At 36.6% G+C, this 17,448-nt stretch overlaps 2 protein-coding genes across 9 annotated transcripts; both read left to right on the top strand.

Annotated features, from left to right (window-relative positions):
* Nucleotides 1-1,263: 1,263 nt before the first annotated feature.
* Nucleotides 1,264-11,534, top strand: LOC109093324 (E3 ubiquitin-protein ligase TRIM39-like). 8 transcript variants are annotated; one of them, XM_042776280.1, is made up of 10 exons: nucleotides 1,264-1,408; nucleotides 2,488-2,646; nucleotides 3,211-5,378; nucleotides 5,872-5,932; nucleotides 7,365-7,765; nucleotides 7,935-8,030; nucleotides 9,601-9,834; nucleotides 9,926-10,064; nucleotides 10,202-10,234; nucleotides 10,358-11,534. In XM_042776280.1, exons 5-10 carry the CDS (start codon nucleotides 7,367-7,369, stop codon nucleotides 10,918-10,920), a joined length of 1,464 nt encoding a protein of 487 aa, XP_042632214.1. In that variant the 5' UTR covers nucleotides 1,264-1,408; nucleotides 2,488-2,646; nucleotides 3,211-5,378; nucleotides 5,872-5,932; nucleotides 7,365-7,366; the 3' UTR covers nucleotides 10,921-11,534. The 8 variants fall into 8 exon arrangements, with proteins under 8 accessions (XP_042632214.1, XP_042632216.1, XP_042632220.1 ...); XM_042776282.1 differs by lacking the exon at nucleotides 5,872-5,932 and having other exon boundaries at nucleotides 3,211-3,308; XM_042776279.1 differs by lacking the exons at nucleotides 1,264-1,408; nucleotides 2,488-2,646 and adding an exon at nucleotides 2,766-2,881.
* Nucleotides 11,535-12,786: 1,252 nt separating this feature from the next.
* On the top strand, nucleotides 12,787-16,318 carry LOC109084728 (small integral membrane protein 13). Its single transcript, XM_042776287.1, has 3 exons — nucleotides 12,787-13,042; nucleotides 13,841-13,930; nucleotides 15,721-16,318. Exons 2-3 carry the CDS (start codon nucleotides 13,855-13,857, stop codon nucleotides 15,909-15,911), a joined length of 267 nt encoding a protein of 88 aa, XP_042632221.1. The 5' UTR covers nucleotides 12,787-13,042; nucleotides 13,841-13,854; the 3' UTR covers nucleotides 15,912-16,318.
* Nucleotides 16,319-17,448: the final 1,130 nt, after the last annotated feature.

A 17,448-nucleotide genomic window follows, 5' to 3' on the forward strand; every position in this document is an offset into this window, starting at 1 on the left:
TGTAAAAACATCTAAATGGCACTTCAGATGCAGTTTCTGTTTTCTCTGCATTGCAAAGATCAATTTTGTTGATAGTGATTGCATTTGCTTGGTAACAGCCCAAATGCAAGTGTCTGACTTAAAAGATGGTGCACACTTTTAGAAAAAAATGGCGTAAAGGTAAAAAAAAAAAAAAGCCTCAGCTGTCAGCACACTTAGAAATAAGATATCAGCACAATAACACACACAGCAAAATATTGTCTAATTTTCGTTATTGATAAAATCCCAGAAATCACAGAGATATCATTTTTTTTGTCAATATTGCAAACCCTTTATTTATTTATTTTTTGATGTGCCACCCCAAGATTTACTGTGGCCTCATCTGGCCACCCCTATTAAAATTTTCTGGGGGCGCCACTGGCTATGAGGGATTAAACTGAATCAACAAAAGTCCTGTAACATCTGCTGTGTAACGTTACAGCAAGTGAAGGAAAAAAACATTCCTGACAATCTCACAGGTGTGGCAAATGTTATTAAAGCGAAGTCTTGCTGGGATATTTAACCAACTGCCACTAAACTCCGTGTCTGCTAGAATTAATAAAAACAATAACCACTTTTTTTTTTTAATTAAAAAGCAAGAAACCACAACAACCACAAGACCATTGTGACGTCGCATCTGGCACGTAACACTGATAACAGTAGTCCTTGTGTTCTATTGTAAGAATCTGTATTTGGCATCTTATGAATGTCTCCTTTTTATTTTATTTTAATTTTTTTTCTTTTTTTTTTTCTTAATTATCTTTGTAATTTGGAATTTGATGCCTGTTTTTTCTGTAATGGTATTTACATGTTCTCAATAAAATAAAATAAAACAGTAGTCCTTGTGTTGTGAAGGAATTGCGGCCTCTACTGGAGACTTTTGGAAATGACTGCTTCTTATCCATATTGTGTTTATGAATCTGAAGTTACTTTGAAATATATGTGACCATCACGTAATTACCTTAAATCACTGCACTGGCTTTCAGATGAGCATAACACGCTTTGCATACAAATAGATTTCTCTGGCATTGTCATGTTAATTAATTATGGAATTCATTTTAAAATATTTATTGCTTTTCGGAGGGAAGGCGAAGAATTACCGGGTCTAGAAGAATCACAACTAATGTTCTATCTGTATTACATAAGAGGCCAAGATATGTCAGTCTATTTTCCTCCAGCAAATGACTTTTTACTTAGCTACATTTCTTTTATGGACTTGAGATAATAGTGATAATAGATAAGTGATAATAGACACATTGGACTCTGACCTCACTTTAGTTTAGTGAGAGCTTTCAGAGAAAGTAAAACGAGCTTTGTAAACTAAAACTATTAACCTCTTTAAACAACAGAGTATTTCAAAGACCCTTGTGGACACATCTGATATTCACAGGTAAGTGATAGAAATATGCAAGAGATTGTCCTGAACATATTTCTAAAGGTCTGGTTTAGTTGGGTTTATGTTAAACTGGAATAAACTGAACAGAACCAGATATATGTATGTCAAATACTCAACTTTAGTACTTTACTTATACTTTACTAATACTACTTTAGCTGTTTACTGCACTGAAATTATCTCAAAATCTGTATTAAAAGCATGTCATTACTGTATACTTTCTTTTAACCTAAACAGCAGGTCATACTTCAGATTATTTAGCGAGTTCCCTGTATTTAATATCTCACTATGAAATCTTACATGACTTAAAGAATAAAAAACTAATATCATTTGGTGGTCAAAAGGTCATGGTATGGTTTGATTTCAAGTCTGACAAAAAGAAAAGATTAATTATTTAGAAAGATTCACTCTGTTAAAGGTTAAGAACATTCTGTTTACAAGATTGAAAATGTCATGCTCTTTGCAATTAAATCAAGATTAGAGTTAGTTCTGGCAGGTCACGTGAGTCAAGCTTGCATCAGCTGACTCTCAGCTGATCCATGCATACCTATACAACGCCTATCACGGCATCCTATAGAAGAACTATTCAGTATTATTCAGCAGCTTTATTGCTTTGCTCAGGAGCTAATTACCCTTCTCCACCCACAGCTCCTCCTTTTGTGCACAGCCAGGACTTGGCTTTATGATATTCCTCACTGAATCAGACTCCTTTATCTTCAATTATGTTACATTAAATTGTCATTAAGAACATTCATGATATCTGCTACATTTGTTTATTATATCATATATATATATATATATATATATATATATATATATATATATATATATATATATATATATATATATATATTTCCCACAATTTAGTCATCAAAACTATGAAATAACACAAATGACAACATTGAAGGGTTTCACATACTTGACAAACACCTTTTTGCTGCTTTTCCTTCACCATCCAAAACTTTACAGCATTTAAGCAGAAGTCAGATAATTCTGTAAGATCTTGAGGAACATAAATTCAGTCAAATGTTTCCAAACTTTAGACTATGGTTTATCTTCATCGTTTCTCTTTCCAGGTATGTCATCCTTCAGTGGTCCGCTGACTGAGGAGCTTCAGTGCTCTATATGTCTGGATGTGTTCACTGATGCAGTCACTGCTCCATGTGGACACAACTTCTGCAAGACCTGTCTGAATAAGTACTGGGACAACAGCCAGACCTGCAACTGCCCATACTGTAAAGAAACATTCAACCAACCCAGACAGCAAGCAGTTTCGGCCCAGATCTGGCCCGCATGGATTTCACGCGGGCCAGATGTGGGCCGGATGTGGGCCAACACTATATTGCTGTCTGGGAAAGACCTGATCTCAAGATTAATATCACACTCCGAGAGCTTGTAGATCGCTATAAAAAGAAATGTCTTGTGAAAAACCATGTGGCAGATATAAAGAAACACAAACGGACCGACCCTGTGAGTTATCTGGTGGGCTATCCACCTTATTTTTAACATAAGAGTGGGTACAGCCATTTGTAACTTGAATGTGCGAGACCTTCAGTGTAATGCTTTCAGTAATTTTAACCAAACAAAAACAGTTGGTCCTTGGTTGAGAAACACTGCTCTAGACTAGAGAGTAAGCAAAAGAAGGAAGAATTTGCTAACAAAACTGTTTTAAAAGGGCCCATATCGTGAGGAGATGTTCCTTGATCTCATGAAATAAAAAGAGCTCAATATGAAAACATACTGTAAGTTTCCTCTGGAAATCTCTTGCGATAATTGTGTATGTTGTTCTCTGTCTATAGACTCAACGGAGGAAGACACAGAAAGACGTGCAGCAGTTGATCCAGGAAAAAAAATCAAGAATATTCAAGACATCAAACACTCAGCAGAAGTCAGAAAAGTGAGTTTAAAACAGGCCTCATTAAATTATATTCATCTAACTATTTATTAAAAATCATTTAGTAGTGACGTTCAGTAGTAAGTCATTTATAAGTGATTATTTAATGATGAACTAATCATTTACAAAACATAACTATGTGTTCATAAATGATTAATAAGTGATATATTAATATTTTGACTTATGTTTTGTAGATTAAGTTATAAATGATTCACAAATGATCAGATAATGATGAGCTAATCATTTAGAAAACATGACTTAAGTTATCTTAAGTTATAAGTTATCGTAAGTTATCTTCAAAAAAATAGCATATCATGAAATAAGTTACTAGTTAATATATTATTAATCACTTATAAATCATTGAAATGTCAACATTGTACCATTATCTCACAGTGTTAAAAATATTCCATGTGTCAAAGAAGATATCTGTCTACACCCTCACCTGTCAGCCTGCGGAGAATCCCTCCTTAACCTGTTGTGTAAACGCATGAATAAATCCTTTACAAAGCTGTCTGCATCCCATAATCTAAAGTGTGAGCTACTCGTCAGGTGTAAATGTTTTACAAACCTGCCGGTTACAAGTTGTGTGTGTGTACACACTGGGGTGAAAGATCTACGAATGATGAGTAAGACATTAAAAACTGATGAGTAGTTTACACTTTAGATTATGGGATGCAGACAGCTTTGTAAATGATTTATTCATGCGTTTACACAACAGGTTAAGGAGGGATTCTCCGCAGGGAGATTTTATTTTGAAGTGCAGGTGAAGGGAAAGACTAAATGGGATTAAGGAGTAGTCAGAGAATCTATTAACAGGAAGGGAGAGATCAAACTGAGACCCAGTAATGGATACTGGACTGTGTGGCTGAGGAATGGGAATGAATATGCAGCTCTCTCTGATCCTCCCGTTTCTCTGTCTCTGAGAGTGAAGCCGCAGCGACTCGGTGTGTTTGTGGATTATGAGGAGGGTCTGCTTTTATAATGTAGGGTCAGGCTATTATATCTACTCTTTCACTGGTCAGTCTTTCAATGGCAAACTCTATCCATTTTTTTAGCCCGTGCTCTAATAATGGAGGTAAGAACTCAGCCCCACTGATCATCACACCTGTCAAGACAAGATGAAAATCATTCTTATTTTTTCAATGTTTTTTCGTTTTTAAATTCTATTAACTATAATTACACATTTTAAAGGTAAAATGTCATGATTCTTTTAGAATATTCAATGAATTATTTTTTTCTCCCATCTCCACCCAGCAAAGTGAAATGGATTTTCCAATATGATATTTTCCAATATCATCCAAATATGAAGATTCAGTTATCATTTACTAACATTCATATACATTTAAACCTGTATGACTTCCTTCCTTGGAACCCAAAAGGAAACGTTTTGTGTTCAAGAATGTTAGACAATAGAAATCAGATTTTTGTCCATGCAATAGAAGTTATTGGAAACCAAAATGGACAAATTTGACAGTTGTTTGGGGAATTATATTTATGGGGACAATTTTTGTTTTATTTTACTGTACTGAAATTCTTAATAGGTAGCCTAATGTGCACTTTATTTACTTTATCAATTTGTAATGGTTAAGAGCAAAATATAAATATGTATACTACATGATATCAGTGTTGTATTTTTTGACCCATTTAAAGTTTTATCACGTGTTGTTTCTGAAATCCAACCTGAATCCACACTTCTGCTGGAATCCTGCTAAACATTTTGAAGAACAGATACTTGAATGTTACTGTAGATCCAGATCAAAACCAAGATTTGGATTGTGTGATCTAATCTGATTTCAGAATATTTTTTTTCTGCTGATATCTCTTCTTCATTACCTAATAGAAACATCAATCCCAATACAAACAAACACAGATGAATCTAACACACCAAATACACAGAGACACGTTTAAATGTATAAATACAGGAGGAGCTCTGACATCACTGGAGTTCAGGGAGAGATTCAGAGAAAGTGAAACTAACTTGATCAACATCAATACAGACAGCTGAAACAATCAGCTGAAACTTCTTTAAAAATCTGAATATTTCAACTATCCTTGTGGATCTGATACCCACAGGTAAGTGATAGGAATATCAGAGAGATTGTCCTGAACAAGTTTCTAATGGAAGTGGTTGAGATTATTCGGGTTTATGGGTCATTTTGTCACACAACATAAAGACTTAAGAAACAGGAAGTAAACTTGTAGTGTGCCTGCAGACAGACTGAACACACACCTACATTGCAGCTGAAAATCACATTTACATTAAACAAGATTAATATTACACTTCATCATAAAATATATCTGTTTAATTTGTGGAGATATATTTATTTGTAGTTAGGTGTTACCTATATTTTGTACTTTGTTTCTGATCTCAACAACAAGTCTAGACTGTTCAGTGAGTTCATGAGTCAGTGTGTTTACAGTGAGTGACTGTTTCCTGGACTATCAATAAGATTTTAACATTTTAATATAAATATTGATTAAATAGCCATGATCTGATTTGGTATTATGTTTGAAAAAGAGAAAAAAAATCTTATTTACATTACTCTCTGTTGGAGTAAAATCACAGTGGAGAGTTGCTCAAGACTGAATGGACTGTGTGCTCTTTGAAGAATAAGTAACCCTTTGAGGTAAGATTTTGTTTAAACCTGAGTAACTAAAAATATATACTCGTTATCAACCACTGGCTCTGCACCCATTTACCTAAATTCACTTCTAAAAACACAGAATCACTGAGTTGGAAAAAGGATCAGCCCCTTTTGTCAGTATTTTTTGAACAACCTTTGCTTTAATTACAGCCTTTAGTCTGTTGGGATTTGTCTTTGTCTCTACTAACTTTGCACATCTAGACTTTGCAATATTTGCCCACTCTTCTTTGCAGAACTGCTCAAGTTCAGATAAATTTGATAGTGAGCGTTTGTGGACTGCAGTCTTCAAGTCATTCCACCGATTTTCAGTGGGGTTTAAGTCGGGGCTCTGACGAGGCTATGCAAGACATTCACCTTTTTCTCCTTCAACCACTGTGTGTCAGTTTTGCTGTGTGCTTTGGGTCATTGTCATGTTGGAAGGTAAACCTTCTTCCCATTGACAACTTTCTGGCAGAGGGCAGCAGATCTATCCTGACAAGTGCTCCAGTCCCTGCTGTAGAGAAACACCTCATAACAGGATATTACCTCCTCCATGCATTTGGATGGTGACTGTACTGGATTTCCGCCAGACATGTACAGTCGTGACTGCATGTGGTCTTTCTTGAGGAGTGGCTTTTTTCTTGCAACCCTCCCATACAAGCCACATTTGTGGAGAATTTGTGATATTGTTGTCACATGCATACAATGACAACTCTTTGTCATAAATTCCTGCAGCTGCTTCAGAGTTGCTGTAGGCCTCTTGGTCGTCTCTCTGAACAATTTCCACCAGCTCTTTCATCCAGTATGGAGTGACGTCCTGATCCAGGGAGGGTCTGTGTTGTACCAAATACCTTCCACTTCTTAATAATAGACTTCACTGTGTTTCAAGGTATTGATAAAGTCTTTAATTTTTTTTTTGTATCCATCTCCTGACTTGTACCTGTCCACATCTTTATCCCGGAGATCTTTAGACAGTGTCTTGCCACCCATAGTTGATTGTTTGCTTCAGTTGCACTACCAAGGACTGAAATGCTCCAGGAAAGCACTTTTCAATGCGAGCTAATCAAAATGAGCACAACTGATCACGGTTGAAAGTCAAATGACTTTGTGTGCCATTGAGAATCTGATTAGCTACAAAGTTTACAAGTCATTTTTAGGAGGAGAGTGATCCTTTTTCCAACTCATGATTCTGTTTTTTTTATTTTAATTTTTCTGACATGTTGGTTATCTATCTTTCACTTGGATGTTATAAGTTGCACTGAGTAAATACAGCTGGATGAAACAAAAACTGTGTCCATCTTCATTTCAGGCTGCAAAGCAACAAAATGTGATTATTTTAAAGGGGGGTGCTTCTTTTCTATACCCACTGTATCAAGTGTGTCCAAATTTCAGACTAGTAGTGTAGGTGGTTTATCTTCATCATTTCTCTTTCTAGGTATGTCATCCTTCAGTGGTCCACTGACTGAGGAGCTTCAGTGCTCTATATGTCTGGATGTGTTCACTGATCCAGTCACTGCTCCATGTGGACACAACTTCTGCAAGACCTGTCTGAATAAGTACTGGGACAACAGCCAGACCTGCAACTGTCCATACTGTAAAGAAACATTCAACCAAAGACCTGATCTCAAGATTAATATCACGCTCCGAGAGCTTGTAGATCGCTATAAAGTAAAAAGTGCTGCGAAAAATCTGCAGGACTATATATGTCAGAAACATGAGAGGCCTTTAGAGATGTTCTGTAGAGATGATCAGACATGTGTGTGCCTGATGTGTGCTGTGAAAGAACACAAGACCCACAACACTGTTTCTTTAGAGGAGGAGAGTGAAGAAAAGAAGGTAGAAATTCTTAACAAAACTGATTTTAAAGGAATTATGTTATATGGAAATAAATTTTGATCCTGATCTTATTAAATAAAAGAATTAATTATAAAAACATATTGTACATTTCCATAGAACACAGTAAATCTCCTTTATGATAAATATGTCTGTTTTGTTCTCTGTCTAGACTAAACTGATGAAGACACAGAAAGACGTACAGCAGATGATTCAGGACAGAATAAATAAGATTCAAGACATCAAACACTCAGCAGAAGTCAGAAAAGTGAGTTCAAAATTCTGTAATAAAAGTTAATTCATAGTTTATTGTAGATTGTTTTGTTCAGGGGACTTCACTGTTTGTATCGCTCTGCTTGTCTTTGTTTGTTCAGACAGTCGGTCTGTGTATTAGTGGTGGGGATTTTACAGTGACTCTTTCTGCAGACAAGTGACTGTCTTTGTAAGTGAGTCACTGATTTTAATTCATTCCCTTAAAGGGGTCATATGATGCTGCTAATAAGAACATAATTTTGTGTATTTGGTGTAATGAAATGGGTTTATGCGGTTTAAGGTTAAAAAAACCACATTATTTTCCACATACTGTACATTTTTGTTTCTCCTCTATGCCCCGCCTTCTGAAACGCGTCGATTTTCACAAGGCTTATCTCTCTGAAAAGCGAGGTGTGCTGTGACTGGCCAGCTATCCAGCGTATTGTGATTGGCCGAATGCCTCAAGCGTGTGATGGAAATGTTACGCCTCTTAACATATTGAGATGCCTTGTCCGGCCGGAGTGACGAAACATAAACATAAAACCCATTATAAACGTGATATAAACATGATTTCTAGTCGTTTCTTCTTTTGGAAGGCCAAACAAAGTAGTTTCGCTTTCTCAACGAAACAGCATCACACACCGTGGCCTTGAGTGAGCAGAGGCCAGAGGCCTAGAGTGAGCCGCGGTCTAGAGTGAGACGTGGCCGGCTTGATGAGCAGAGGCAGGCGGCTTGAGAACAGTGCGGCAGGCGGATTCTACGAAGGAGCGTACCTTGGGCTTGCAGCAACCACATGTCCGTCATTCGTCAATGGTGAAAGCCAATTCGGCGATCCACAGTGCCAATCTGATGTATTTCCTCAGCGATCAGCTCCAGGCATGACGAAGCAGATATCATCGTCTTTTGGAAGGCCAAACAAAGTAGTTTCACTTTCACAGTGAAACACACAGCGTCTGTACAACATGGCGGCGGCAACAACAATACTACAACAAGAATAAAAGGTACGCCTTCTTTCTTTGCGTGAACATCTGGGCAGCGTTATGCAAAAATTCCCGCATACTGACGTAGATATGTGGGGGCGTGTTAAAACAAGCCATTTCAGGGGGCGTGGACGAGTGTTAACTTTTATAAAGAATATCTCTTTGGATTTGAGACTTTAGTCTTTGCAACTGCACAGATCTTCTTTATTCACCAAGAGCTTGTAACATTTCAAAGAGAAAGGAAAATTTGAAATCGCATCATATGACCCCTTTAACTGACTCGTTCAAAAACACCTATTCATTCAGGAATAAATAGGATTTTTTTTGTTCAGAATTGCAAAAGGAATTGCAATTCTGAGATAATTTTGAAAAGAAAAGTCCAGATTGTGAGATATAAACTCAGAATTGTGAGAAAAAAAGGAAAAAACTAATTATGAGATAAAAAACCCAACTTATTAAAGTAAAGTAAAATAAAGTAATAAAGTTTAATACTTCAGTTGAGGGATTTTGAAAACCCCTTTAAACACTAAAGTATGAGGAAGAGTAACACTGATTCTTGCCTTAGGAAACATTGCTGATAATTTGTTGATTGACCTGGTTGAGCAGAGAAACACAGAGAAGGAGAAAGCAGCCCATGCTGAACTCTTCACTCATCTCATCCGCTCCATTGAGAAATGTCAGACTGAAGTGCTGGAGATGATGGAGAAGCAGCAGAAAGCTGCAGAGAAAGAGGAGAAAGAGCTAATTGAAGAGCTGGAGCAGGAGATCACTGAACTAAAGATGAGAAACACTGAGCTGGAGCAGCTCTCACACACTGAAGATCACCTCCACCTCCTACAGGTCAGTCAACATCTCTCTGATCAGTGATAATGCAGTACATGACACCATAACACTCCCCAAGCTGAAGGATTTCTCCTCTCTCCTGCTGTAGAGTTACTCATCCCTGTCCACCCCTACAAACACCAGGAACTGGTCTGAGATCAGTGTGAAGACTCATGAGAATCTGGAGACTCTGAGGAGAGCTCTGACTCAACTTCAGGACACTCTAAACAGCAAACTTATTCAAACTAGTATGTCAACACTTACTTTGGATCAGATAAAAACATAATGTTGTACACATTTTTTTAAATATATATAACCTTAAAGATGGACTATAATTCCACATATAAAAACATCTTAAAGATCTCATGATGTTTTATTGTTATAGTGTCAGAGCTGAGGTGGATGCAGCAGTATGCAGGTACAGTATGCTATCTGTGCTACAATAGATTACATTCTCAAAGCTTCAGTACAATCTAATTAAAAGCATCATCATGAAATATCTGTATTGTGAAGTTGTGATTAATATTCTCTGTCTTCTCAGTGGATGTGACTCTGGATCCTGATACAGCTCATCCTACACTCATCCTGTCTGATGATGGAAAACAAGTGAGACATGGAGATATTGGGCAGAAACTCCCAGACATCCCAAAGAGATTTGATTTCCTTGTAAGTGTCCTGGGAAAAGAGGGATTCTCCTCTGGGAGATTTTATTTTGAGGTGCAGGTGAAGGGAAAGACTAAATGGAATTTAGGAGTAGTCAGAGAATCTATTAACAGGAAAGGAGATATCCAGCTGAATCCCAGTAATGGATACTGGACTGTGGTTCTGAGGAATGGGAATGAATATTGGGCCTATGGTCATACTACAGTTTCTCTGTCTCTGAGAGTGAAGCCACAGCGGGTCGGTGTATTTGTGGATTATGAAGAGGGCCTGGTCTCCTTTTATGATGTTGATTCCAGCTCTCATATCTACTCTTTCACTGGTCAGTGTTTCGCTGACAAACTCTATCCATTTTTTTGCCCATGCTTTAATGATGGAGGTCAAAATTCAATACCACTAATCATCACACCTCTCAATTACAATAAATTAGTTGTACACCCCTAATATGTTTTAGAAACACTATCATCTCAAACTTCCTCCTTCCCAAATTATCTCAGCTCTCTGTGCCCACCTCCGTCTGTCAGTGGATTACCAGCTTCTTTACAGACAGGCAGCAGCTAGTAAAGCTGGGAAAATTCTCATCCAGCACTTGAACCATCAGCACTGGCGCCCCCCAGGGTTGTGTCCTCTCCCCACTGTTCTTTTGTCTCTAACCCAATGACTGCACATCTAAAGACCCCTCTGTCAATCTCCTGAAGTTTGCAGACGACACCACACTCATCTGCCTCATTCAGGATGGTGACGAGTCTGCTTACAGACAGGAGGTTAAAGAGCTGGCTGTCTGGTGCAGTCTCAACAACCTGGAACTAAACACGCTTAAAACTGTAGAGATGATTGTGGACTTCAGGAGGAACCCTCCTGCAATCCCCCCACTCACCATCATGCACAGCAATGTAACAACAGTGAAAACATTCAGGTTCCTGGGCACCTCTCTCAGGACCTGAAGTGGGACAATCACATTGAGTCCATTGTAAGAAAAAAGCTGAGGAAGTTTAACCTGCCACAGGAGCTGCTGAAACAGTTCTACTCCGCCATCATTGAATCCATCCTCTGCACTTCGGTAACTGTCTGGTTCAGCTCAGCTACCAAATCTGACCTCAGAAGACTACAGAGGATAGTCCAGACTGCTGAGCAAATCACTGGTACAACCCTCCCTTCTCTCCAAGAACTGTACTCATCCAAAGTGTGCAAAAGGGCTGGCAAAATCACTCTGGACCCCTCACGTCCAGCACACTCCCTGTTTGAACTGTTGCTGTCTGGTCGACGCTACAGAGCTCTGAGCACCAGAACAGCCAGACACAGGAACAGTTTCTTCCCTCAGGCAATCCATCTCATGAACACTTAACAATAAATGTGGAACACGCAACACTATTATACATTATTTATTTAACACACATACTTATTTACATTTCAAATTTGCACGTATCAGACCTGTACATAATTGTCTATATTATATATAGTGTTTTTGCTATTTTGTACATCGTCTATTTTGTATATTTTTCTTTTTATTATCTACATCCTGTCTTGTCACTGTCATTCTGTTGCACTGTGGAGCTTCAGTCACTAAAACAAATTCCTTGTATGTGTGAACATACCTGGCAATAAAGCTCATTCTGATTCTGATTCTGAGAATGTCCCATAAAAATTTATTTTTTTTTATAAGAAAAATTCAGGTAATTTCTGTCCTCTCATACATGATAAAAAAATATATATATAAAATATATTGCTTGTAAAATGTAGAAGCTGCTCTGCTTACATCTATGTAATTACAGCATTTGAATAAAGTCATGAATTTCTATTAATTGTTGTGCTGTGTTATGTTGTGTCTGTGTTTCAAACCAGTGCAGGGCCAGCTGACTGTTTGGGTCATGTTTAATCAAGATGTTTTTGGGTGTAATTCTTATATTTCAAGTTCACAGTCACAGGTCAGAGTCATGGGTTTGATTCCAAGCAATGCAAGAACTGATTAAATAGGTACAATGTAAGTTGCTGGATAAATGCAGTTTGCCAAATATGTAACTCCGAAAAACCTAGGTTTGACCAACTGTTTTTAGTAAATTATTCTAATTTAATTTCATAATGTTTATTTATACAGGAATACAAAAATGGTTCAAAAAGTAAAGACAATGTTCTTCGCACATTCAGACCAATTTTCAATTGGCCTACTTGCTGTCCTGTAGACTTATAAGAAAAGAAAAACAAAAGAAGAAAAAAATTGAATAAAATACAATGGCTTTGTGAAGTGAGTTAAGCTTTATTATGATTATTATTATTATTATTCTTGAGTTAATTTCAGTGATTTGGGGCGTACATATGACGTATGGATAAAACTTCAATTCCCACAACACCACGCGGCGGAATGGTAGGGAATGAGCGCTTCCGGGTTATCCTCAGATTCAGATTTCTTGTGTTGTTGAGGCTTGAGTTTGCTGTTTTGTCGCTCTTGTCTTTCCTCTGTACATGTCACAGTGATGTAGATAAGGAGAACATTTGAGACTCTCCATGACATGCTCTACCGGCCTCCGTCCCCGCGGGATTCGGCGTGAAGACTGAGGCGTGAACGTCTGTAAGTCTGATCATAAATCTGGTCATAAACAGTGTCATCTGCGGGACTCACATTAGACACACACCACTCTGTGTACAATCACTTTATAATGATATCACACATGCAAAAAAGAGATTTATCATATGATATCCTAATAGACTTTTCATTGTAACTTTTTAGTACCATGGTATATTTTAAAGTACCATTACCATTTTACCACTTGATGCCTAAAACAGTAATACCATGATAATATGATACATTGTAATATGACGCATGATTAACTGATGTATACATAGAAAGATCTATAGCTAGATACTGCAGGATGTATATACAGGATATATATAATATATATATAATGTATGTGTGTATATATGTATGTGTGTGTATATGTATGTGTGTATATGTATGAAGTGTAATTTTGTGATAATGAAGTGTAATGATATGTGATATATTCAAAATATGTCTGAAGTGCAAGATTATATATTTATATTTATGTGACATTTTTAAGATTTGATTGATATGCATTTTACATAGTCTTTGCAAAAAGATGATTAGCATTTTTTAAAATAATTACTACACCAAAAAACTATGCTACAAAAAACATGCTAATTTATGCCTGTGGATGCATTTCTGTAAACTGAACAATTTATGCATATATTTTTAAATATTTTATGTAGTACTGAATTTTAAAAAAGCAATAATATTTATAATCCAATTTTTCTTCTTCTTCTTTTTTACTTTTATGGTCAATAATGCACAGCTTGCTGATTCTGAAAAGGCGTATAATCAAAGGTGTGTTTACTTTGTTTTGTTTATTAGGAAAGAAGAGGAGGATGTGGCAGAGTGTCGGTTTGACCGTGTTGGTGATCGTGGCCACGCTGATATGTGTCCTCCTCTTCATGCTCTTCGGTAAGTAGCTGCCGAACACCCAGAGGAAAGATCTTGCAATCCTTCATCTAATGCAGTCACATTTTTAAGTGTCTGAATACATTTGGGGTCACTGTAGCTTATCTTAAACTAGGAATTCAAGGAATTGCATGATTCTGTGAAGTCTGTCGCAGTGGTTGCTTACTCCGTGATCTGATGGTCATGATCCTTGTCACATTTCTGGGGAAAAAGTCCCACCTTTCTCTACAGTGACTTCACAGCCTTGAATTATGGGCTCATGTGTGAGAATGTGGTCGGTCCAGTCACACACTGCAAAAATAGAGCAGGTTTGCTGACGGTCAGCAACACAGACGTCTCATTTCCAGAGTTCACTGTGAGTTGAGTGTTGACTTTAGTCAAGGTCTCTCTGACTGAGCCACATCTGTTAAAGGCACAGGAGCTGGAAAAGGTTTTTCTGTACTGTAGAAACCTGTCAGCTGTTACACAAGTGTTCATCGTCCAGCATGTCACTTGAGAAGTTGTGTCTTCATGTCAGACGCAGGCCTGGTTCAGATTTATGTAGGTCACTGCACTAAACATGCCAACACTTATGTGTTACTATATGAGGAAGAAGCTTTTTCTGCATTAACTAAAATGTCTGAATATGAAAATTCTACAAAGAATGAGCCTAGGTCATACTTTACCATCAACATTAATGCATTAGCTAACATTAAAGAACACTGAGCAATTTTCCCGCTGCATTTGTTAATCTTTCTTAATGTTAGTTTATAAAAATTCAATTGTTGATAGATTTTTCTCTGTTAGTTCATAGCGCTTGTAAATGTTTAAATTAACATGAACCAATATTAATAAATGCTGTAGAAGCATTGTTCCATGTTAGTTCATGTTAACTAATGTTTACAAATGGAATCTTTTTGTAAAGTATCCAGATGTTTTACATATGACTCTTATTATGATTCTTATTTGATTTGTATTTTATCCCAAAATAAATATAAAAATAATTGCATAAATTAAGGTTAAAGGATTTTTAGGATTTTTTATTTATCTTTTGCATAAAGAAAATTACGATTTTAATCATGAAAATTTTCTCACTAAATTCTCTTTACCATAATGCATCCAGATATTTAACATTTTATTCTTATTATGAATTTGTATTTCTTCCTGAAGTATTTATTTATTCTATTTTTTTTGGATATTTTGCACTGGCATTATTATTATTATTATTATTATTATTATTATTATTATTTACATTTTCAAAGTAGAGTCGTATTACCATAATGTTCCATATGTTTCATATTTGATTCTATTTTTATTGTCATTTGAATTTTTTACTTTTCATATTTTACCCAATAATGAAAGGGAAAAAATAATAAATAATAAATAGTATTTTGCATAATTACAATGAATATTGAGAAAATTCTGACATTTTCCCACCAAATTCTCATTGGCAAATTATTTTATATGAATTTGTATGAGAAATTTTGACATTATAGAATAAAACAGTTGGGTCACAAAGCAAAATCTTAATGTTTGTAACATAAAGCTTGGTTTCATTAACACAAGTGGCCGAACATTTCTCAGCAAAATGAAATGTAAATCAAGTTTGTCAGGCATCTGAAGGGCATAAGTTCACATATAATTTTGCAAATACCAGCTCAATCCGTGCTTTATTATAAAGTTAATGCAAATGAACCAGAGTCAAATTCAGGGTAGGAATGCAAAGCCATATCCTCTCACTCCTAGTTCCAGTGTAATCCTGACAGCAGGACATGGTGTGTTCCACTCAAAGTGTCTGTGTGTCCTGTTTGTAGGGTGGTATGTGGTGTGGCAGCTCTTCCTGTCTAAGTTTAAGTTCCTGCGGGAGTTGGTGGGAGACACCGGTTCTCCGCAGGCTGAAACCGAGCCCTCCGAGTCCGAGAGTGAACGCAGCTCGCCCCCGACACCCCGCCACCGACCCAAAACCGCTCGCCAGAGGACCGTCCCTCCTGACAGCACTACATAGAGCCCTGAACCAGATCTCCTCCAGCTCAGCTCATAACCGTTATGCTACTTTAGGCTGGACGTGAGGTTATTTCTTGTGTACCGGACCTGCATCAGTCTCTGTGCTCTCCTTCACATCTGCTCAGTCATCATGGCTACACTTGTTCACGGCGGGTCGTGAATGTTCATGTCCTGACTAACACGCTGCTACCCTCGGCTCCGGCTGCGTGGATGTGTCATATATTTACACGAGAGCGTATCTGTATGTATTTGTTATTGTTTAACCAATCTATTAATGACTCAGGCTCACAAAAAACAGGCTAATGTGATGACCAAACTTCCAGTGTTTCTGTGAGCTAACAGCACTACTGTTCACACTGACAGCACACTGGCTCTGACATTGATGGAAGCCTGTTTCTGCAACAGAAATAAAAAAAAAAAAAAGGTAATTACGACTTTTTATTTCACATTTCGGACTTTTATTCTCTGAATTCTGAGTTTACAATTCTTGCCATTCTTTTTTTTTTTTTTTCATCAGAATTGTGAGAAAGTCATAATTATTTTTTTTATTTAGTTTCCATGGTGGAAACACAATAATAAAAATAATAATAAAAAAAAAAGATAATTATAACTTTGTCTCATGATTCTGAGTTTTGTTTTCTGAGTTTAAAAAGGTAATTGTGACTTTTTTTCTCTCAATTATGACTCTTTTCCTTGTAATTCTTTAATAACTTTTTCCTCACAATTCTTACTTTTCTTCTTAGAATTTTGAGTTTAGCTTGCAATTCTGAGTTTATATTTCACAGTTCTGACTTTTTTTTACACTTACATAATTCTGAGTTTATATCTCAGAATTCTACGGTTGTGTATTAAAATTGCAATTACCTTTTTTTATTCTGTAGCGGAGACAAAAAACAATTGTAAATTCACAATCGTGAGAAAAAAAAACTCAGAATGGCAAGTTTATGTATCATAGTTCTGTGATCTTTTTTTTTTTTTTTTTTTTTTTTTTTTTTTTTTTAGAATTGTTCATTTTTTAAGAAAAGTTTGTTTATTTTCTGAGAAAAAAAATGTCATATAAAATGTCACAATTGCCTTTACATTTATTATTATTATTTATATATTTTTTTCTGTGACTGAAATATGCTTCCATACACATTTGTCCAACAAGTGCATTGAAAGCTACTTTATTTGTCATGAAGTAAACAGGACTGCACACCCTACCAATGTCAAGAATCTGCACATTAGGATGATGTCGAAGTTCCTTCACTTCCAACACAGCACAGTCGCCTCCGCTCTGCATCCTTGTGCCTCTGGCTTGGGTTGAAGTCGTCCTGCTGTTCCCATTAGAGCTAGAAATACTGCACTGACCCCAGCTCAGCCCGACCCTGCCTGTGTGTGAAACTGTGTCCACAGGTCAACTTCTGAAGAAATGCCATTATCACCAATGTAGACGGTCACATGTTTTGTTACATGTTCTTTTATTACAGTAGATGTTTTCCCTTCAATAAATATATTTCATTAAACAGTTAAGTTGTTTATATGAACTCCTACTTTAA

This window comes from Cyprinus carpio, chromosome A19 (assembly GCF_018340385.1).
Source record: "Cyprinus carpio isolate SPL01 chromosome A19, ASM1834038v1, whole genome shotgun sequence".
In the NCBI taxonomy this organism is placed as follows: Eukaryota; Metazoa; Chordata; class Actinopteri; order Cypriniformes; family Cyprinidae; genus Cyprinus; species Cyprinus carpio.